General features: G+C 51.9%; 1 protein-coding gene across 1 annotated transcript in view; it reads right to left on the bottom strand.

Annotated features, from left to right (window-relative positions):
• The window catches only part of znf385c (zinc finger protein 385C), a 90,759-nt gene extending 68,423 nt beyond the window's left edge, over window positions 1-22,336 (bottom strand). Inside the window, exon 1 of the mRNA XM_030090331.1 lies at window positions 22,161-22,336. Within this exon, the coding sequence (XP_029946191.1) occupies window positions 22,161-22,182 (22 nt within the window). The 5' untranslated portion in view covers window positions 22,183-22,336. The remainder of the gene's footprint in view (window positions 1-22,160) is intronic.
• Between the last annotated feature and the right edge of the window lie 432 nt (window positions 22,337-22,768).

The raw sequence follows: 22,768 nt of genomic DNA, 5'->3' as shown, positions 1-22,768 counted from the left end.
CCGGATACAAGCGGCTGAAACGAGCTTCCTCCGTAGGGTGGCTGGGCGCTCCCTGAGAGATAGGGTGAGGAGCTCAGTCACCAGGGTGGAGCTCGGAGTAGAGCCGCTACTCCTCCACATCGAGAGGAGCAGCTGAGGAGGCTCGGGCACCTCTTTAGGATGCCTCCTGGACGCCTCCCTGGGGAGGTGTTCTGGGCATGTCCCACCGAGAGGAGACCCCGGGGAAGACCCAGGACACGCTGGAGAGACTATGTCTCTCGGCTGGCCTGGGAACGCCTTGGGATCCTCCCAGAGGAGCTGGAGGAAGAGTCTGGGGACGAGGAAGTCTGGGCATCTCTGCTGAGACTGCTGCTCCCGCGACCCGGCTCCGGATAAGCAGTAGAAAATGGATGGAATGGTTGATGGATGAATGGGTAAACTCAGTGTGGTCCGTTCACGCTGTGATTTATAGAAATTAAATAAATGAAATGCTATAAAATGCCCAATTGTAAAAAAAAAAAAAACAAAAACCCTACAGCAGATCAAACTCTCCCGTGTGTGTCTGGATGTCTTTGTGTGGCAGAGATTTTTATGAGCACATTTATCACATATCCACATTTACATGTTCTAGTGCAGATTATAGGAACGCATAACATGTTTTTTTAATATTGCACAGAATCGTTTGTTTTAACAAGCTGCTCTGTTTCCCTGCAGCTACATCTCCTCAAGCGCGGCGATTCTTCTGAGGTTTCCTTTTAGAACGTGAAGCACTGAATGAATGCAGGGATGCAGACGGAGTGGAGATACGGAGGAGAAACATCTGCTGCTCCTCAGCTGCTGGAAGCTCAGATAGATGGAAAAACTGCGCCCTGTGTTTGATAGATGTGTGTTTCAGCTTTGTGCCTCATTACGAGCCCATTAAACAGCTCATGTTGTGTTTTCTCCTTGATAGATTTTTCATTTTCCTCGGCTCAAGAACTTCCTCTTCATGTCTGAGTGTTTCTGTTCCCGAGCAGCCGAGCAGGTGAAGGAAAACACCCAGAACAGGCTGAACGTGCTCCAACTGTTCTTTCCATAAAAAGAAAATGCAGATGTGTCCAGATGTAGCGCCTCTGTTCAGCTTCCTCCTGGATGTGCTGAATTTAGCCGGTCCAGGAAGGCCGGCCCGATCGGCCCTGTTCACATCTCACCACAGACTCGGTGGAGCGCTGCCCAGGAGGAGTAACCACAGCCCGGGAGAGGTTCCATACGACGGCCGCTATATTTAGACACGGACAAGCCCAGGCCCGGCCACACTGGCAGCAGAAACACACACACTCACACACACACACACCCACAGGTCAGGAAGCAGTCTTTATTCTCCTGGAGAGCAAATACGCTGAATGGGAATGTGTCCAACGCTTTATCTGAGAGGTGTTTATTTTACGATCTGCTCGCCAGCCGCTGCACGCTTCGGCGAGCGTCGGTCCCAGGAAGGCGCCGAGCTGCAGCAATGTCTGCAGGATGCGGCAAGAGATGAACTTCTAATGCTTACTGAGCGCTCACGTCCGTCCCAGACGGACTGCGTGGAGGTACAGTATTCCAACGACCACGTTCACCGCCGGCTGGAACATGCACGGCTCAGACAGATGAGGGAAAATGATGGGAAGCGACGGGGCTGCCAGCGTCTGACTGCAGTTTTTGTAATTCCTTCATTTTGAGCGTCCGAATACAGTCGCTGAGATTATTGCTGTCACAAATGGAGCAGAGACGATCAGACAGGATGAGATGAGAGCAGCAGCAGGACGCCAGTGGGAAAATAAATGCAGAAAGAGCATTTCAAAATAAAGGCTGTTCTGCTTCCAGGGTCATGAAGCAAGAGCAGCCTGGACGGCGAGAGGGATGGAAACAGGAGGAAACAGGAAGGATGGACGCTGGCTTCAGGTGACGTTTGCTGCTGATTTGCATCCAGCGGAGATAAAGCAGAGAATTGTGACAGAGGAATCCTCCTCCGCTGCACACACACAAACACAACGAACATCCTCCACTCCGCCGTGAACAAAGAGGCAGAACTTCCTGCAGATACAGTCTGCTAAAGGACTGAGGCCGTTTCTCTGTCTCAATGTGAAACAGGCTTTGTTTAGCTCCTCATTCCTCTGCAGTGTGAATGATTGTTGGACTTCTCTCTAAAAGTCTGACTGGATGTTGAACTCGGTCCACAACGCAGCAGAGTGGAGTCCTGGTTTTCCAGTCAGTGTTGGTGAAGCTGAGCTGCAGTGGAAACAGACGGACAGGATGTAGAAGGAAAGGTGGCTGCAGAGATGGAAGCAAATGAACAAAATCGGGTTCTCCTCACCAAACAAGAAGCAGCAACGACCTGCGGGAGAAAATGCTGCTGACTCAGCTCATTCTAGAGGACCAGCCAGAAACATGCAGGTGAGGCCGAATCGAAAATCTGAGGTGAGAATGTGACTCTGTGTGTGTGTGTGTGTGTGTGTGTGTGTCCTGTGATGGACTGGTGACCTGTCCAGGTGTGTTCTGCCTTCACCTGCAGTAACCTGGGATTGGCTCCAGCGGTGTAGAAGATGGATGAATAATGTGAAGAAGCTACTTTAAGAATGACAGAAGCGTTTTGTCACCATGGAGGAGAGAGCGACGGCTCCTGACTCCGCTGTTTCTGAGCTCCTCTAATGAGCTCCTCCCCGGGCGGCGAGGCGCAATGACTATGAGGATCTGATTGCTTTAGGCTCGTCCCAACCTGTGGTTAAAGACATTAGTGCTGCAGGAGGGATTCACCCCACATGAGCTCAGACACACTGACAAACCGCCTGATCAGACGTACACAAATGTCATTTAGCGAGGCTGGCGTTCCTGAAGCGCACACACAAATACCTGGGCTACTTTAACTCAGCGCCTGGCATCGAAGTCACACAAACTCAAACTGAACACACGTTCCGGCCTGCTGTCTAACGAGCCTCAGTCAGGGTGTGTTCCGAAAAAATAAGTAAATTTTTTTTTTTTTTTTTTTTTTTTGGCATTTCACAGGATTTTACTTCAGAAAGTTTCATTAAAATTGGCTTTATTGTGAAATTGTCATCATTTTGGGTGGAAATTCTTGTTTATTTTTTGGGAAGCGAAACACTTTCACAAGGTGTACTCTGCACCATAACACAGAAAAACTTTAAAGTTCAAATGAAAACTTATTATCATAACTGAAGATGAAACTGGGCTCAGCGAGGCTGCAGCACTGAAAGAATGGGGATGAGGATTGAAGGTTCTGCTGCTGAAACGCTGCTTCAGCATCCTGTGTGACTCCACTGTACACGTCTGTGTGTGTGTGTGTGTGTGTGTGTGTGTTTGTGTATTGTGGTATCTAACAGTGAGTGTCCAACTCCATTATCCAGGGATCAGCGGCGGCGTTGACGCCGGCATGCAAGCTGTCCTCGCCAATAAGCTCCCCGAGCATCCATCAGTCGGCGCGGCACTCCCCGAGCCGGCTCCGATAAGAGGACGGATTACCTCCTCGGAGCTGCGAGAGCCCGTTATTTATGTTGCCGTGCCGCTCGCGCCGCCATAAAGAAGTGTTTTCAGCGATAAGGGACGCGAGGAGCCCCAGAACAGATGGTGTGACTTCAGCAGAGGCCTGGAGTCAACGTCTCCCAGCCGCTCCGGCGTTTACAGAAAGCACGGAAGAAGGGAAAACCTCACACGGGGACATGTTTGACACGGTTTCCTTTTAAACACGCACATAAATGCTACATATTTTTCTTCTAAGGAGTCAAATATTTATATGCAGAAGCTCTGCAAAAGGCAAGTTTATATTTATAGCACCAAGGGAACTCAAAGTGCTTTAAAAGGACGAAGAAATGCAAAAAATGACATTCAAATCACACAAAAATAATAGATCAGCTTTAATTTGTGCTTCTCCCATATTGGGATCATTTGTCACTGTCTTTCAAATTAAAATACTTTCTCCACTTTAGTCAGAATAGTGTGTGTATTTTTTAATAAAAACAGTGTTAAATGCTTGTTTTTCATGTGAATCATGTGATCTTTTGTGAACCCCTCATTTTTCCAACTCATATGAAATACTACCCGGCAGTGTCAAACGCGATCACGAGGTTTCAGCGGCGAGGAGGAAGAGCAGAGCAGAGCGGCGCCGGGAGCAGACTGAGCGACGGGCGGCGGCGGCGAGTTCATCCCAGTCGAACCTTCAGACGCATTAACGTTCATCGCCACAACAAAGACACGCAAACGCGGCGTTTCCCTCCCAGCCTGCTGCGGCCACGCTCCCCTCCGACGGCGACATTTCACCACCGCTGCGTCTCTCGCAATCAAATAACCCGACCCGATGCCGCCGGGGGAGAGAGCAGAGTTCTGGATTTCAAATCTAGAAGACAGCACAGTGGCTGAAGGGTATCGACTCTTTATTCAAGGATTAATTTGTTTCTAGAGCAAAACCAAAGGATTCAAAGCGATGCAGTACACCTGCCGGGCCTTTAGGTGGAGCTGTGACTCACTGTGAATGGAGAGGAAGAAGTGATTTTCAGCAAATATTTGGATTTAGAGCCTAAAATTAAATATTCAGAAGCCTAATCAGGAAGTTTTTTGTGATTATTGCTCGCCAAAATTGTCTTTTTAGTAGCAAACGGCGTCCTGGCGACTGAAGGGAGCGCTGGACGGGAGTTCTGCTCCTTCTTCTGTTCCAGTTCGCTGTTCTGAACCAACTGGAGACTCCAACAGACTATCTTTTACAGTAATCAAGTCGAGACGTAATAAAAACATGAACTAGTGTTTCACGTTAGCAGGATCTGCTCCGAAACCTCAGAAAACCGTCTCACCTCTTCTGAAACTCCATATGCCGCCTCGTGCTCACGCCGCAGAAAAAGCACGGCGGAAATTACAATCAGGACGGTGCGTCTGTGCGCGAGCGAGCAGCTGAGCAGAGCGCGGCGTCCTCGCTGTGATCCGCGGCGCCGCAGCAATCAGAGCCGGGCTGCCGTCGGCCGCTCCCGCCGGGCGGCGAGCGGCGAGGCGGAGATGAGGCGCGGCGGGGGCCGAGGCGGAGGGCGGAGGGCGCGCTGCTCCGTTAACCCTTCAGGTCCAGGTCGTCACAGCCACATTTACACACACAGAAAACCAGTGTGACCTTCGAACTCGGCGGACCAATCAGGTCGCCCTTTAACGCTGCATTTTGCGCCGTGAGCTCACCTCCTGAACCCTTCAGGCCTGCTCCGAAGAGGCTGCTGCCAGTTGTCCAATCGCTCGCATTGAAATGCAGATTGATATTTGTAATAACACTGGTGAATGCTTTGATTTGTGCACGTGTGTGTCTGTGTGTGTGTGTGTGTGTGTGTGTGTGTGTGTGGCGGCTCTCTCTCGGAGGATTCTGCTCCCCTGCTGGGACCAAGAGTCTGACGCCCTCGGTCTCGTCATCTCCCCCCTCCTCCTCCTCTTCTTCATCTGCAGCGGATCATGAATTCTGCATATCGAAGAAGACGCCGTTCACATCAAAGGACGGTCGGCATCGGCGGAAAAATGAAAAAAACCTGAAGTTACAGATGAAGCCGGGCTAGAAAATCCAATCTCGAACATCAGGCGGAGGTGAGGACCGACACATTCACACGCTAACGGAAACATAATCACGTACACACAGATTTCTGCGCACACACACCCCCCTCCTCCTCCTCCTCCTCCTCCTCCTCCTCCTCCTCCTCCTCCTCCTCCTCCTCCTCCTCCTCCTCCTCCTCCTCCTCCTCCTCCTCCTCCTCCTCCTCCTCCTCCTCGCAGTCACTGACAAGTCTTCCTATTTTCCTATCAGCATGTAAAAGACCCCAAGGAACCTATTAACACTGTTAAACTAGGCTAATTATGCTGCAGACTCATTTGACACTGGCGTAGTGTGTGTGTGTGTGTGTGTGTGTGTGTGTGTGTGTGTGTGTGTGTGTGTGTGTGTGTGTGTGTGAGAACGCCAGTCCGCATGATTGTGTGTGATAAGTGATAATGCCTCGTCGATCGCTCCCACAGGAAGGGAAGTGAATCAATGAGGTTGCCACTCATAATTAAGGATCTATTAATAACAAAACGCTCCACAACAGCCGCAACCGCCGAACGGCTCCACCGGGACCAGAGCTTTACCATCGTATCCATTATTCAGCGGAGTTTACGACGGTTTTCCCGATGTATCCGGAGGTAACGGCGAGGAATCGGGGGCCGCCGTCCGTCAGACCGCTGCAGCGGAGGAGAATTCCAGCATCTCTATTTCTGGGTCCATTCATCAGCTGACTCAAGCGGCCGCCTGCTTGTTTGGAGTAATAATAAAACACAAACCGGCCCTGCTTATCACATAAGCCGACTCCGTCTCAGCGGCAATAAACAGTTATTACATAAATCCAGCAGGAAAGCATTAAAGCGCCTCGTCACGGTTTATTTATGTCACTTTAACCAGCTGGTAAACGCCGCAGAGTTTTATTGTTATCAACTTTAACACAACATTTTGGATCAAGTCCCTCTGTAAAGGAGAGGAACAGAGGAATACAGGATTATTTCCGTGGTATTGATCGCTCTGTTGACAGAACAACCATCAGCTGTGAGATAAAACATCCGAAGGAGAATCTCCCGACCCGGCTGGCGACCGGGAGTCTAACGCCTCGGTGTGTCGGCGGCCATCGTTCAGCACGCGCTCAGAATAGAGCGAGAACACAATAGAATGCGTGGAGCAGCGTTATATTTAGAACGTGGACGTATGGACCGTACCGTGAGGAATTAGCGTGAATCGATTGATCAAATATAAAGTATGAGCCCTCCGGCCGGACCGCGGTGTGTTTGATTCCTCTCTCAGGTGGATCCGTCAGTCTTCCGTCCAGCATCTCCTCAGCTCCCGTGTGGGCAGATCGCAAAGGAAAGATGCTATGCTAACACATGGAAGAGGCGGTGTTTTGTTAAAACGTGGACGGATCGGTTCGTCGCTCGGCAGGGACGCTGATGAAACGTGTTGGGAGCAGTGCGATCCACTCCTCTGCTCCGGGGCGGCAGTGAAAGGGTTACTCTGCACGACTAGCGGGCCTACAAATGATCCGTCCAGGGACGGCCGGCGCGCTCTCACTCCACAACCAATTATTCCACTTTCAGGCCATTACATGTAAATTCATTCAATTATCTTCCCGGGTAGGAGGAGGAGGCCGCCGCGCCACGCCGCCGCCGCGCCGCCGCCGCCGCTTTCCCTCCACAGAGGATAGCAGCAACGAGACGCGAGAAATGAAATCACTTTCTCTACACGGGGCGGAACGCCGGGCGCCGGCTCCGATTGTGTCCGTCCATCAGCGGGAGGCCAAGCCGACGAGGGGGGGGGGGGGAGAAAACCGCTGGACGGCGAACTGCAGCTGGAGTGGAGCTGATGATTCGCTCTGATTGGCTGCTGCTGGACACGCGCACGCACACACACACACACACACAGTAACGAAGAGGGCTAATGATCTGTGAAAGAGAATCACTCCTCTCCTCCAGAGGACACACATGGACACTTCCTTCAAATGACCCGACCGACGATTCACGATGTGTGTGTCGGTGTGTGTGTGTGTGGGTGTGTGTGTGTGTGGGTGTGTGTAGGTGTGTGTGGGTGTGAATTAGCCGCTCTGCCTCGCCACAGATCTCACTGCTGAAACCTTTGCTGCGGAGCTGCAGTCTGATCTGTACATGAACATTATTACAACAATTAGTAATTAACCGGAACCAGGGACTGAGCTCAGTAACGGGATATTTTATAGTCTGTTGGTTTGTGAGGCCTCAACCCACCCGGGTACCGGGTTACTGTAATGAGAGGAGGAATGAGTACTGAACATAAATTAAAAGGAAAAAAATGCACAAGAATCATAATAGGGGTTAAAAAAGATGTGATTTACAGTCTGACGCCACTAGATGGGGCTGAAGGAGAACAGAATCCTGCTACAGTAACACTGAAAACCCACCGGCACGGCGATTCACTGACAGTGGAAGTTAAAGCTTCAACAGAACGTTTTAGAAATGATGAAATATGCAACAGAGAACAGAAACCGGACGGCAGAAAGAGAGTTTGGAGTGTCAGACGAACTCATGACGGAGTGGAGAGAAAAGAAAACTGAGCACAACCGAGGACTGACAGCAGGTCGTCCAGCGCCGGAGGAATAAAGTCACTCAGCTTTATTAACAACGAAGCTACGATTCATACACCGGTCTAACTGACATGTATTTTTTTCCTCTTCATGAACGTGTGTATTCCATAAATACTGCTATTCTATCCATCAATCCGCATTAAATTCTTTAACATTAATCACTCTGCAGTCACTTGAGAAGTCGTCTTAGTGGATAATCTTGGATTTGTCACTTCCACTTCTGGTTTTAACAGTAAATTCATTTAATTCAGGTGTTTTGTATCTTGACCCAGTGTTTTCTGGGTAATATTGTTTGTAACTCCTGACTTTGAGTCTGGAAGATCGATGTTTGTAAAACTCAGATGGACTGAGGTGATTTCTCGTGGAAACAGATCAGAAATCTTTTTTATATTCCCAACAGAGACCGATTTCAATAAAATAAAATAAAAAACACCTCAATAAGGGCTTAAAAAACCCTGACATCGTTATTTAGCACGGGAAAGAAGCTCGGAGTGATGTGAAGTGTTTTTTCAAAATAAAAGTCTAATGCAAAATTAGATGTACACTTTCAAAATAAAACCCCCTGAGCCGTCTCAGGAGCATTTTGGAGGAGTCAAGAGGAGACGGCGACGGATTCCCCCGCGAAGGTCGAGGGGCCGAACGGTCCGGAGAGACTGATCTACGGCTCGGCCTCTTCATGCAGGGCAGCCGGAGCTCGGGGGGGGGGGGGGGGGCTCGCTGATTAGATGTCACTCAGAAAGCAGGAAGGGGGGAAGCCTTGAGCCCCCCCCCCCCCCCCCCCCCCCCCCCTTCATCCATCCACACATCACATTCTTCTGTCCTCAATAACGGTCTGGCGAGGAGGAGAGGCTGAAGTCACTGGACGTGTTAATATTGGTTAATGTGCCGAGTTAGGGTGACACTGCCGCACGTGTTCGAACACAAACAGACCCCCCCCCCCCCCCGCCGAGGACGCCTCCCCCCGGTGAAGGGCAGTGGATTACGGCCCGGGCAGAGCTTAGTCTGTAATTCAAACCATTTTCCATCACATTTGTACTCACTTGAGGCCTAATCCCACCTGATTAACATGCCAGTCAATGGGGAGACGGCCTGCTGGACGCGTGTGGGTGGGTGGACGGCGGCGCACGAGCACGAGCACGTGCACGTGCACGCGGACCACATATCTACTGATCTGCACATTATAATGTATCTGTGGAGCAAACAGAGGCAAGATGTCCGCCTGGAGACGAACTGTTCTGCCTGTTTCCTCCTAAAGCATTTCATGGAGGATTATTTTGGTTCTAGTTTGTGTACACACTCACACACTCACACACTCACACACTCGGGGGATTAAATAAAGACCGGTCCACTCCGGCGGTTTTCAGTTATTACAGTCTGAGAATCAGATCAAGCTGAAGTTGCTCGTCAGACTGAATGCGCCCGACGCCATTCCAGAACGAGCCTCCGTGTATTTTAGGAAGCTATTTTCCTGGTTTCATTAAACCAACGCTCCCTTTTCCCTCCGTGCACACACGCACACGCACACACACGCACACACTTGAGCCAGCGATTATCTTTTAGCACAAGATGGAAAAGACTTTTCTGGAAAATTGGAGGCGGCTTGGCAGAAAGAGCCCGCTCCGGCAGCACGCCGCTCCGGGCGCGGCGCTCTTTTCATCTTCAGCGCGGACGCTAGCGGCTGCAGCAGGGCGGCGTGACCCCGGCCGGCTAATGGCGCGCCGCACTTCACGGGAGAGGACAACAATACCAGAGGTCAAAAGGCAATTGGTCGTATTTCAGCGGGACTGAGCGGAGCGGCGCTCGCTGCAGCTGCTTGAAAAGCGTTTAGCGGGACGGAGAACACTCTTCTCAATCTTTAATTTCAAAATGTAATTGCTGCGCTTTCTTCTTCGTCCACCCAACTTCAGGCTCTCGTTTGATGTTGGAATAATAGACTTTCTGTCCCTCTGAATCGGGAGTGATAAGCCATAACAGCTCTGAGGCCACGCTGGGACTTTCAGAAACAGCATTTACATTCCTGAGACACGCAGTAATAAACTGAACGTGTCGTTCATTTGACTTGTATTTAAGTCGCTGTGTGCGTTCACGTCTTCCGGAGCCGAGATGCGTCGCCTCTGTTCATCCATCATTTTAAAGGTGTTCGATCCGGAGAAGCCTCAGCTTCTGTTCAGCAAAAATTACAACCGTGCTGAGCTCCACAAATAAGGCTGAACGCTCAGGAGGCCGTCGTGAAGGAGCCAGTTATCAGGTAATGCGCCTGACTTGGGCGTTTATTGAGTTGTGAACATTAAAACGAATCTCCAGTGAATCAGAGTCGAGTTTCTCTGAGCAGAGCAGTCGGCGGTTCTCCGAATCAGAACAGCAGCACAGAACGGATCAAACCTTCATCAGACAGAATATTCTGGATCATAAGTCTCCACTCATGACAAAAGAACAGAGTTAATCAGAGTAGATCGACATCAGAAAGACGTTTCAGGTCCTGGCGAGTCTACAAACCTCCGACCTGACGCTGCGATTCTGTCATTCCTGAACAGGCCCATCCAGCTCGCTGCAGCACATCTCAACAGGCCAAAAGACACGACGCGACTAAAGACGGGTTTGCTGTGGATGAGGGAGAAGAAAGAAGCCTGAGGTGTGTGCAGACGACATTTCTCGTCCTTGAGTAAAGAAATAAGACTGTGGCGTGTGAACGAGCCTGAGTGCTGAAGAGTCGAGGACGGGCTGGAGGAGTAAACACTGACAAAAGTGAGAGGATGCACTCACTCACTGAACAAAGCGGTAACTCCGAATGTCTTCCGACTGATTAAGAAGGTTTTCCAGAAGCTAGAAAATATTATTTGCATGCACAAGGTCAATGAAAAGTAACGCAGATTTCCCAAAATCACAGACTGAGAAAGAAAGTACTCGAGGGTTAACTTTGCCCTCAGCCTGAACTTGCAGGCTCACCTTTCTCAGACAGGTCTTACTCATGGAGCGTATTACTTTTAGGATATTTTGACGCTCTGCTTTAGTCTTTATCTTACATCAACGTTTCAAGTCCGACTGTATGATTTACATTTTCTCGGCGGTACAGAAGCTCCTGAAGGAAACTGAGCTGCTCCACCGTTATAAAACCAATCCCGAGGGTCTAGAGTTCACTTGAAAACGAGAATATGGAAAGTGTTGGTGAAACAAAACGTAAAATCAGCACAAACAACTGTAACCACATGAAAGTCTTGCTGTACTCAGAACGAACAGGACTGCAGGACTCCTCCGAGCATCAACGGCGATCAGCAGCTGGGGGAAGACACAAACCGGGTTTCTACAATCGTCAGCATTCAGACCCAAGCATTCACGCCGATTTATTCTGGGTTTTTAAACCTTGCATTGCAATTCCAGCGTCAGCCGAGCGTCTCTCCTACAGCGACCCTGTCGTCCAGTCCGCAGAGCATTAGCAGACTTCTGAAAAACACAACCTGGCTCTTCCTGAGAAGAAAGTTTCCACATGTGAAAAAAACCCAAACGAGCTGACCCCACAGACGAGGACGGGCTCGTCGTTAAAGCGCGGGACCGCACGGCGCCGTAATGGGAGCTCTCCGCTCACTTTCCTCCTCCTTAACCAGAAATCGCTTCGCTAATTAGCTTTTCAAGCTAGCACTCGACGCGGCAATTAGACCCCAACTAATATTAGAAGTGCTAAACGGCGAGGCAGAGAGCGGGGACGGCGCTCTGACTGACGAGCTCAAATGTTCTGCAGCAGGTGTGTGGCTGACACACACACACACACACACACACACACGCGCACAAACACACGGTTAATCTCCCATGAGGCAGTGCAGCAAAAGCAAGTGTTTTCAGCTCATGTCAAGATGAGACATATTTTCACTTAAAGCAACAATACAAATAAATAAATAAAAGGTACAGTATTGGATTTAATACAAATTTCAGTCACAGTTTGTCCGGGAAATTATTTTGGGAAAAAGTCGATCCGTGAGCTTTGTACCTCGGTGAATCTCTCCTCTCTCTCTTCTTCTACTGCTGGTCGAACGGAGCGATCGGAGCCGGAGTCCAGCCGGGTAAACGCTCCGGCTCAGACGGCCGCAGAGATAATCGTTCCGGCCATTCGGCCTCCGCTGCGCTCTCTTCAAATGGCCGGCCTTCTCTCGCAATTGAAGGCGAAGCGTCGCGCTGGAGACGCCGAGCAGCTCCGAGGACGACCGCCGAGCGGAGAGGAAGGTGCTTCCATGGACGGGAAGAGAAAATCCAGGTTTCTGCCGTTTAGGTCGTGAATCGGAGAAGGGAAAGCTTCAAGCGCTCATATTTTAACGCTTTCACCTCCACGTTTCATCCATTCTGGGACGTGTTGCGTTGTGCAGCAGCGCAGGAGCCCAGCCTCCTCACTGCCTGAATGAAAACAGGAGCAGAGGCCCGGGCGGCGCTCGGCGCTCGTTAATGAGTCTGGGACGGCGTTCCTCTGGAGAGAGCGAGAAACATCCCGTCTTCTGATCAGCAGCTTGTTAACATCCAGCCATGATTCTGGCAGTAAACAGCGCCGCTGTGCTCACGCACAACATCAGAGGGGATCACACACATCCTCACCGACTGCATGCTAATTCCTAATCTGAATAATACCTCAGTTTGTAACGACTGTCCACGGGCTTGCTCACTTTTATTAGTAATTTTTCCATCTGTCAAACTGTCTTATATAAAACCATTCTTTATAGCATCATGGTAAAATACATGAAATTCAGAAAATATTGGAATTTATTAGATGAGATGGGCTAAATATCACCAGTCAGGAGCGATTCAGATCTTACAGCAGGGATTTGTTTACAGCCTGTTTATCTACACGTCCCAGTAACTTCACTCCAGGCGTTTGAAAAAGCTCCGAATTTTGGATCTGCAACAAGATAAAGCTCCGGTATCAAACCGAAACTGGAAATATTCTAATATATCGCTCATATTTATAGAGCGCCTGAAAGCCGGTGCTCATCTTTACGGTTCCTCCAGCCGGGGACGAGACGCAGCAATGCTCTCCCTCGTTTGCATAATCCGGCCGATAAGAAGGGAGCGGGGTGTCAGGTAGCGTCCCGGAGTCGGGCGGGAAACTTTCCCTGCTTGCGGCGGATAATCATGCACGGTCCGTCCACTTCACACCAGACACACGCCTCGCCCTCCAGGGAGGCCGATACACTTCGTCTGCAGTAACAACACAGTGGCGGGCGGGGCGGCCTCGCCGAGCACGCCGCGATATGATCTCCAGAAGAATGAAAGTGCGGCGGCGGCGGCGGCGGACGGGGCAGGAGAAGGAAGAGCTGCTCAGAAGTGCTGAGGCGGCAGAGCGGGGTGAGTGATAGGACAGCCGCACCACAGAAGAAGAGGGATGAGAGCGGCAGGCAGAAGTAATGCGGCGCTCCGTTGTTTATGCCTCTCCTGCTGGAAAGAGCCCGATAATAAACTCTGCCCGGACACGCCGCCGCTCCCCTTCTCTTCCTCCGTCTTATCGCCCATCGATCTGGTGTTTGTGCGGTTCTCTCCCGGCTGATTGCGGCGGCCCTCCGCCTCTTCCTGGCCTTCGAGTCGGGGAGCAGCCGGGGGTCTCAGATATTAGCGTCGGCACCTCGCCTCATTTCCCTCTCTAATGCGAGACACGGGAGCAGGGGAGGCGGAGACGGGCGGGTGGAGGGGTGGGGGTGGGGGGGGGGGGGGGGGGGGGGGGGGGTTCGCAAAGCAGAAGACGGACGGACAAAGAAGCGAACACGCTATAAAAAGGCAGAGCGGATGATGGAGTAGACTGGTGGGCACCGCACAAGACATTAGCATGAAAATAGCAAACAGCCAGCAACGCTTCCAGCAGTGAGTCATTTGTAGCCGGAGTGTGTTGATTAAAAGGCAGAGGTAACACTGATTCACTGCTGCTCGCACCACGTTACTAGATCACCCGAGACAGCCCCTCTTCCTCCTCCTCCTCCTCCTCCTCGACTGAATCATCCACTCTGCTCATGCAGTGCTCATATTTTCACATGCATACTTTTGTATGTGTGTGTGTGTGTGTGTGTGTGTGTGTGTGTGTGTGTGTGTGTGTGTGTGTGTGTGTGTGTGTGTTTTCGGGCAGCGAAGCCCTGTTCAGCGCTCCATCCTGGTTGCGGGAGGAGCAGGCCCACACATCATCCCCATGACAACACCTGCCCGGCGCTGCGAGCGCCTCCACCCGTCTCCGTCATGAGGCCGGCAGCCGGAGAGACGCCAACGGAAAACACTGCGGAGGAATCACAGGCCCGCACGGCGGCCAATGGAAGAGCTGCCATAAAGCAAACAAGAGCAGATGTAGTAGGTCCCCGTCCGTCCCCGTCCCCATCCCCATCCCCGTCCCTGCCTGCCCCCATTTCCCCCCCAGGGACTCCATCATCCAGCTGCAGGAGGTGATTTGGACCTGGAAGCATCCCTGTTCTGCATCCATCTGGTACCGCACTGCTGGGAATGGATTCTGTGTGTGTGTGTGTGTGTGTGTGTGTGTGTGTGTGTGTGTGTGTGTGTGTGTGCGCTGGCGTGCCAGACCCCTGGGTTGGCACCACTCTGTGCAGAACCTAATGCTCACGTTATTGCTCTTCGGGGGGAATTTGGTTTGTGTCCCTGCACAGCTGAGCAGGATACAAGCTGAAGGGGTGTGTGTGTGTGTGTGTGTGTGTGTATGAAGTCGATGGGGATAAAAGAGAAGCTGCCAGCCGTGGAGGTTTTCTGTCGGGGTGAGGCTGAGGGCGACAGTGGGAGGAAGGAAGGGAGGAACTGAACTGGACGCACACGAACCCAAACATCCGTCACGCTGAGGCTCCGTACAGATGCTGTTTGGAAGAATTTTGTGAAATATTTTCTGTCGTCAAGCGCAAGACGTTTTATTTTGAAGGTGACCAGATTAACTCTGACTTTGAAGAGGAAAGATCCCGCCTGGCTCCGTTTTCTGCCACTTCAAAAATAGACTAGCCGAGTATTGTTCGCGGAGCCGCTTTTGGAGCCGGAGGGTCGAGCGGAGCGACCGCACATCGCTGCGAGCGCCGCGGCTCCGACACGGCCGCTCGGCCGCCGCTTCCAGGCCAAAAAACTGAAACCATTATAGCCTCGTGGGGGGGGGGGAGACGTTCCCATCATGCGGGCTTCACACCAACAATCCGTAAAACGGGAATCGAGACATGTGGCTTCCTCTGCATCGCTCTGGCCGGCTCCCACGAGCGAGCAGCCACGCGGCTGACGCACGCCGTCCTCAGACACCGGCGCTGCAGCAGCAGCTCAGATAATTATCTTCTCAGTCCGTCTTTGATCGGGATTGACATTTAGATAAAGTGCCTAATGTGTGCCAAGGACAGAGTATACCGTGTTAACAATTAAAACGCTGCCTAATGGGGCGTGCCAGAGCTATTTTCAGTGCGTGTTGTGGGAGAGAGAATAGGGCAGACTCTATTAGTCAGAAACCAGAGCAAATCCCTGAAGTGGGCCAAGGTCAGAGCCACTCCTTGGTTTCTGGGCTAGCTGTTCATCATGGAGGCACTTCAAAACCCTGACTGGAGTCATTAGCATAAACAGCGACCTGGGAGAAGGCTTTCAGCGAGCAGAAAGTGGCGACGGAGGGCGTTCTGTCATTTACGTAACGCCTCTCGTGGCGCGCTGGAAAGCCAGATCCGGCAGGTTCGCATGGGAGCCCAGAAGAGCCCTCAGGGCCCATTACTCCTCTCGTTTCAAGATGCGCTTCCTCTCACTCCGGGATTAAGACTTCAGCTCACTGGTAGGTGGAATTAAACCAACTCTGGTGATTTTTTTTTTTTTTTTTCCAAGCGTAAGAGATCACAGAGTGCAGAAGAGGAAAAGCCCAACGAACGGGGAGTGAGGGTCGCCCCTCAAACCGAGACGAGGCCCACATCGGGGGGAAGCGTGGCTCAAAGGGACGTGTGTGAACAGGACGAAAACAAGACGGAGCCGAGGGGAGCCGTGCCAGAGGAGGAAGTCAAACACAGGAGCACAGAGCTCCAATGTGCGTCCCTCCCACTGATCCCGTCCGCCGGCCGCCGGCCCTCTGAAGGCTCCACTGTACGCCGCCGCCGGGGCGAACAAGGCAGCCCTCTGTGTACCTGCTGCACCCCGTGAAGGCCCGGCCGCCCTGCAGACACCTTCGAGAGGGAAGGGTTTACCGAGCGGGAGAAGCACCTTGAAGTGGGCCGACGCCGAGGATCCGAGGATCCGGCTCTCAATAAGACTCAACGTGGTTTAATTTGGTTTTTGCTGAGTTTTCTATCAGGGAGTCAGTAAAGCAGCGTCCCGCCCCACCCTCTCCGCCCCACCGCCAACTCAAACACACCTTCCAGCTTCAGTTTCTTGACAACGCAAAGATGTTTCAAGGTTTCTCCACAAACGCACGATCAAACAAAGAGAGTGAGCTTCGACGAGTTCTCCTCTCATCCGAGTCTTTTTCGTCTCCGCTGTGAAACTCTGCGTCTGGAGGAGAGCGGCTCGTCCCTCCCGGGTCTTTATCTTCAGCTGCGCCCCGTCTCTGACAGCGCCGTCGTTACGATGGTTAACCCGGCCTCGGCAGCCTGTTCCGTCAGCAGAAACGCTCCCGGGAGCCGAGCGCTGAATGATGCCCCTTCTCCTCTTCGCCGAGAGGAGGAGGAAAAAATATATGGTTCAATTACAGGGTCTGTGGGGCCGCTCTGACTTTGTGACGGCCTGAACTGAGCAGTCGGGCTGATGGCTAACATCGCCTCGGCGCGCTCCGGCTTTCAATGCCTCAAAAGGTTTGCTTAGAAAAATCTCCAACCGGCAGACCGAAGGAACACAAAGTTCAAACTCCACTCGAAAGGGAAGCAATGAATCAGCGAAGCAGAGCTTGAGAACTCTGCCGGGCTGCTCAGAGCTTTGGAGGAACGGACTGCGGGAGCGCCGACAGGTAACAAATGGAGACAGACGCGGCAGATCAATGCCGCTGACAGGAGTGATCTGGTGGATCAGCGAGTCGATGCGGCCGGCGGCCTCGGCCCGCTGCTCCGGGGGGCCGGAGGGGATCTGGACCCGGAGGAAGTGGAGCTAATGTCGGATCTGAAAGAGCAGAGAGCGAGCTGTGCTCCCCTCATCCACTCTCAGCCCACCAGTTTGACACCGGCGATAAGAGGCACACACACACACAAATCACCCACACACTCATGCAACAGAGGAACACTTCAGCTATAAAGGAAGAGCACTCACTCTCACACACACACACACACACACACACACACACCTGACCCACGCTGAACAGTGTGAAAGCAAACGGACGGCGGAGAGAATCAACAATCGCAGTTTCCTAAATCCTCTCAGCTCACATATGGTAAGAGGGCGATAATCTGACTTTTAATCAAAGGCCAGGCCGCCGGCGATCGGCCGCTAAGCCGCGCCGCATTGTGAGGAAACGCCAGATGCAGAGGGGGGAACAGAGGACCGCCGAGTGATACAAGCCGCTGTGAGTCAGCCGCCACGTCAATACTGGCATCACAGGCCCTTCTCCACCGTCTCCGGCGCCCCGGGGCCATCTGGGCGACCCGGGCCGCACCCACCCGTCGATACCCGGCTTCCGCCCGGCGCAGGCCGCACGGCTCGATAAGACACACGTGGAGGGGACGGCGATCAGCACGGAGCAGGCGTCCTGCCAGGGCGATCGATGAGGGCTGGAGGAGGGGGAGGAGGGGGGCAGAAGAGGCTTCGGCGCCACCTCCTGAGGGATGTGATGAAGAGGAGCCCAGACAGAGCAGAGAAACCCAGAAGAACCTCCTCCTTCAGGGACGCCTTCAGTCAGAAAGCATCCGGATCACTGGTTAGCGCCGTGGCTCGGGTTTGACGGTGACGGAGCGGCGTCCGTCACCGGGACAGACGGCTCCGTCACTCAGCCGTCCGTCCTGACAGCTGGATGAAGAGCAGGCGACACGGAGCCGATCCGGGTACCGGCGGGGCGCCGGCCTCACCTGGTCGCTGCTCGTGTTGCATATTCATCACCTGCCGCTCTGCGGCGCCGGGCCGACGGTGAAATCTCCGGTCTGCTGCTCAGAATGACGGATTTCCTCCCGAACCGTCCGCAGCGCTCCGACCCTCACACCAGGCGACCGTCTCCCCGTTGGGCCTCAACGCTGACGGTGTAGCTGTGGTGTACGTCGCTTCGATTCTCGGTTTCCAAACATCCTCCCGGTGCGATTCCCTCCTTCGTCTCATGTCTTCTCGAACCTTGTGAACCTTGCGGAGTGTCTCTCTCCAGACCCGGAGTGTTTTCCTCCTTCTGTCAGCTCACCTGCTTTCAAATCCAGCTCCGAAACATTCATTTTCTCTGGACAGTCCTGGACTGTGTTTATTCAGCTGCTGCCTTTAACAGTGATGGTAACCTGCTCCGCGGCCCTGCCTCGGAAAACTCTCCTGAACACCTCCTGTCAAGACCAGTTCACCGGTGTACTTGGTTTTATGGTTTGAAAAATTAGTATATATACTATTTAAACCTCGCTGTTTCTCATTATTAGTTTCTGGTTTTGTAACTTAACCATTTCACAATCCTTATTTTGTGATATTTCACAATAAAAGCGCACCATGTTTGACCCGCCAGTGGCTGCCTCTCGTCTGCAATAAGCATCGATTTCATTCAGAACAATCCTCAGTGAATGTCAAATCTGACATCATGCCCTTGAGCAAGGCAATTACCCCGAGACAGGTCCAAGAAAGCTTCACTGAAAGCCGACGTCTATCAGGTGTGTGTGAAAAGGGCCGCTGCTGGAAAACACCGAACATAAAACCAAACTTACATGAATGAAAATGTAAAAAAAAACCCAAACATCAATGGCAGATTCCAGATGTAACGTCTGAATATTCATGAAAACGCTCTGTTGACGGCACACTGGGCCCTCGGTGCGGAGTTCAGCCGAACAGGTAGCCTATTTAGCGTGTGTTGTTGTTGTTGTGCGGCGCGGTGGGGCAGCGGTTCGGTACCTGGCTGGAAACACTGAGCCAGTCAGCCGCGGCGTCAATGCGCCTCTGTGAGTTCTGTTTGTGGACGTTCTGCTCCAACACTGGAGCCACTGTGAGCGTGAGTCACCGCGTGTGTGTGTGTGTGTGTGTGTGTGTGTGTGTGTGTGTGTGTGTGTGTGTGTGTGTGTGTGTGTGTGTGTGTGTGCCGGCAGAGAGGTGGACAGGAGCTGCTTTCTGTTAATGAGGATAATGATTTCATAACAAATTGAAATTAGAGCGAACGCCGCTCCGCACAGATGCTTGATGTGAATCTGCCCTCTGATGCTGCCGTAGGTGAAACTGCCCCCCCACCCCTACCTCCACCCCCACCTCACCCCCACCACCTCACCAGCACCAGCTCTGACCTGGTTTAGGAGCAGGGTGAAGGAATAACCCCCCGCCCCCCCCTTCAAGGAAGCCGCCGCTCCGTCAGGGTCAAACAGCGCGGCTACAAGGTCAACGACCTCTGAAACCAAGGTCAATCTGACAGATGTCAGTCCAGTGTTGACGGAGCAGGTGAAGCCTCCACTGAGACGCTGCTGTCGCCGTGGCGACGGCCTCCAGCGCCGAGCGACACCCAGAAGACTGTTTATTCTGGCAGAAAACACAGAAAAGTGAGCGTGGAGTGCGTCACAGCGCCGGCACCAAACTTTACAAAGAGTCCATGTGAAGGTCGGCGAGCCGCTCTGATTGGACGCCACGCAGGACGAACTCAAGGGCGGCGGCGGGGAGGAGGTGGGGGGGAGGGGGGGGATCACAGAGAGGTCAGCAAACGTCCAGAAAGTCTTGAAATTCCGTCTTGGGCCCGGCGGCCTCCAGCTGCGACGCAGACCGGTCACCTTCTCCTCAGCGGGAGACGCCGGCGAGGAGGAGGCGGATCAAACGGAGGTCGCGGCCAAACAGCCGGAGGCCGGCGGAGCGGCGGACGATCAAAATCAGAAACTACAAGGTGTGAGGCAGCAGCCAGATCAAGAGGAAGAGGGGGAAAACACGTCAGAATAAAACAGAACAAGGCCAGGTCTGGTCTGACGCCGCCGGACGCCGGGATGGAGAGCGAGCGTCTTCATTAGAGTCTGACGCTTCCGTCTTGCTTTGCTGCTCAACTTCCAGAAGCACAAACATCCGTTTTGGAGACGCAGGTTTAGGCAGCGGTCCGGACTGACCGGACCAAGTACGGAGTCCAATATGAGTTTTCATACAACAACAGTACAACATGCAGTATAATCCAGAACAAGTCCTTTTAAATCTCCCAGCAGCCACTGTGTTTTCAACAGCGAGCAGTCGAGGTGAACATCCTCTAATGTAACGCCGTACTTTCAATGGATCATAGTTCATATTTGTAGCTCTTGAACCTCCCAACATGATTAGAAAGTTTTTCTTTTTCCCATTCTGCACAGCGTCACAGCATGAAATTCCATCAAAATATAAAGACAAGAAGAAACAAGGTGAACTGAACACGACTGAACGGCTTCATCCAGTGAAAACGATCATATCAATATATCGATCAATACAAACATTACAGCTGGAAGCATGAGTGTTTCTAAAGACTATTGATCCTCAGCATTCATCACACACACATCACAGCATGAGCTCAGATTCTTATAGACTTAAAAAATGGACGATTTGTTTTACTAAAAAACATAAAGATCCTGATAACACCAGAGAGAGAGAGAGAGAGAGAGAGAGAGAGAGAGAGAGAGAGAGAGAGAGAGAGAGACAGAGACAGAGAGAGAGAGAGACCTACGACTTGCTAGTGTGTAGTTTTTATATGATGGAAAAGGCTATTTATATCCTTTTGTGCCATACGTTCTGATTTACTTCCCAATAACTAAGAGTCAGTTTAATTTAACCATGTTTACTCTGGTTTAACCTCACAGCCAACGTCTGACACAAGCAAAGCAGAGAGGTTGAGCTCTTTAATTCTGAGCCATTCAAGCTTTCAGCTGCTCCGTAGTCCAAAAAAACCAAACCGAAGCTCTTCAATACCAAACTTGTATTCAAACAACAATAAAACACAAACTCCCATGTCTACAGGAGCTGACTGCTGACCTGAAGGAGCCACTCAGATCACAGCATCTGTCCAGAAAGTCACTTCAGAGCCAGTTTATCTGAAACGCTTCAGCGATTTGTCACTGGATTGATCAGGCCTGTTATTCCTCACAACATCCACTCACCACAACACACACACACACAGACACACACAGACACACACACACACACAGACACACACACACACACACACACACACACACACACACACACACACACACACACACACACACTTTAAAGGAAAATCCAGCCCCAGAGTCACCTGGCTCCTTCACCTGCTCACCTGGAGAAGTCTACGGAACATCAGAACATCACCCTGTCTTCCTCCAGACAGCAGACTGTTAGACTCTGATCAGTGATCAGTTCCTGCAGGAGGCTGCTGAATCCGTCCTGGTTGTTGCTCCCGGCAGATCTGACGCAGCCCACGTGCAGGATTAATCAATCCTCATCCTAAAAATATGTCAGGGATGCCCCGGGATCGCGCACTGTAAAGCCAGCTCAGAAGCAATCAATCCTGAGAGGTTATTATCACAGCCGCGGCTCGGCGCCAGACACCTGAACGCGTGGCGCGTGGCTGAAAGGCGGAGGTGATGGAGAAGTCCTGATGGCAGGAAGACTCCACCACAACATCCCACAAAGAAAGATCTTAAAGGAATAAATGAAGGACGTGCACGCCTCCAAAATATTCAATATACACTGCAGGATTTAAGATTAATTTGAGAAATAATGAAATATTGAAATCTGAGCTGCTACATCAGGGCGATCTTATCTGGTTTACAGTTTAGCAACTTTCTCAACAACCCAAAAGATTGATTAAAGAAAAAAAGAAAGGATTATTTTTTTCTTAAATTGAATCCACTGTAAAGCGAGGCTCGCGGCTGCTGCTGATGCGCTATTACGCACGAGCTCCAAACACAGAGACGCACGAGACGAGACGACAATAAAATAAAAGAACAAACTACAGGTTTCATCTGAAGGAATATCTCAGAGGACAGTAAAAGTTGAGGCGATTCGCACCTGGAGATGTCGCATCCAGCATCAGTTTATCGCAGTCCAAACTTTTTGCGGAGACGGCGCTCCTCCTCGTGCGTGTCCGCCGGCCGCCTCGCGCCTTCCCGGAGCCGGTCCCGTCCCGGTCCCGTCCCGGTGCTCCTCCGACACCCTGCAGCCCCGCCGGAGGATGAGAGAGGTCTGGCTGCCAGCGCGCGACGCCAACCTGTCCGGGCTCCGGAGGAAGCGGCGGAGCGCGGCGCAGCGCGCCCTGACCGGAAGCGCGCTTTCACAATAAAGGCGCCGCTGGAGAAGCGTGTGAGCGCGCAACCAAAATAAATGTCAGGAGATCTTTTCTTCTCCAGTGTTGTTGTTTTTTTTTTTTTTTTTTTTTCACTGTTTTCAATAATGTTTCCTAATAAAATAAAAACCATCCACGCAGATGCAGATATGGTCTGGCCGTCTGACCTCTGCCCTCTGCTGCAGCTGGCTGACTGGACTGAAGGTGAAATGCGTCTGGCAGTGTTGTGGTCTGCTCTGAGGTGTTTATGCTGCAGATCTCTTTGGTTTCTGGGACTCTAAAATAGCTCAGGGACAGTCAGCGCCTCTCAGAGTCGGCCTTGTTCCTTTCATGC

The sequence above is a fragment of the Salarias fasciatus genome, chromosome 4, assembly GCF_902148845.1.
Source record: "Salarias fasciatus chromosome 4, fSalaFa1.1, whole genome shotgun sequence".
NCBI classification, from domain to species: domain Eukaryota; kingdom Metazoa; phylum Chordata; class Actinopteri; order Blenniiformes; family Blenniidae; genus Salarias; species Salarias fasciatus.
The sequence above is the reverse complement of the archived record's forward strand: the minus strand, read 5'-3'. Positions and strand labels throughout refer to the sequence as shown.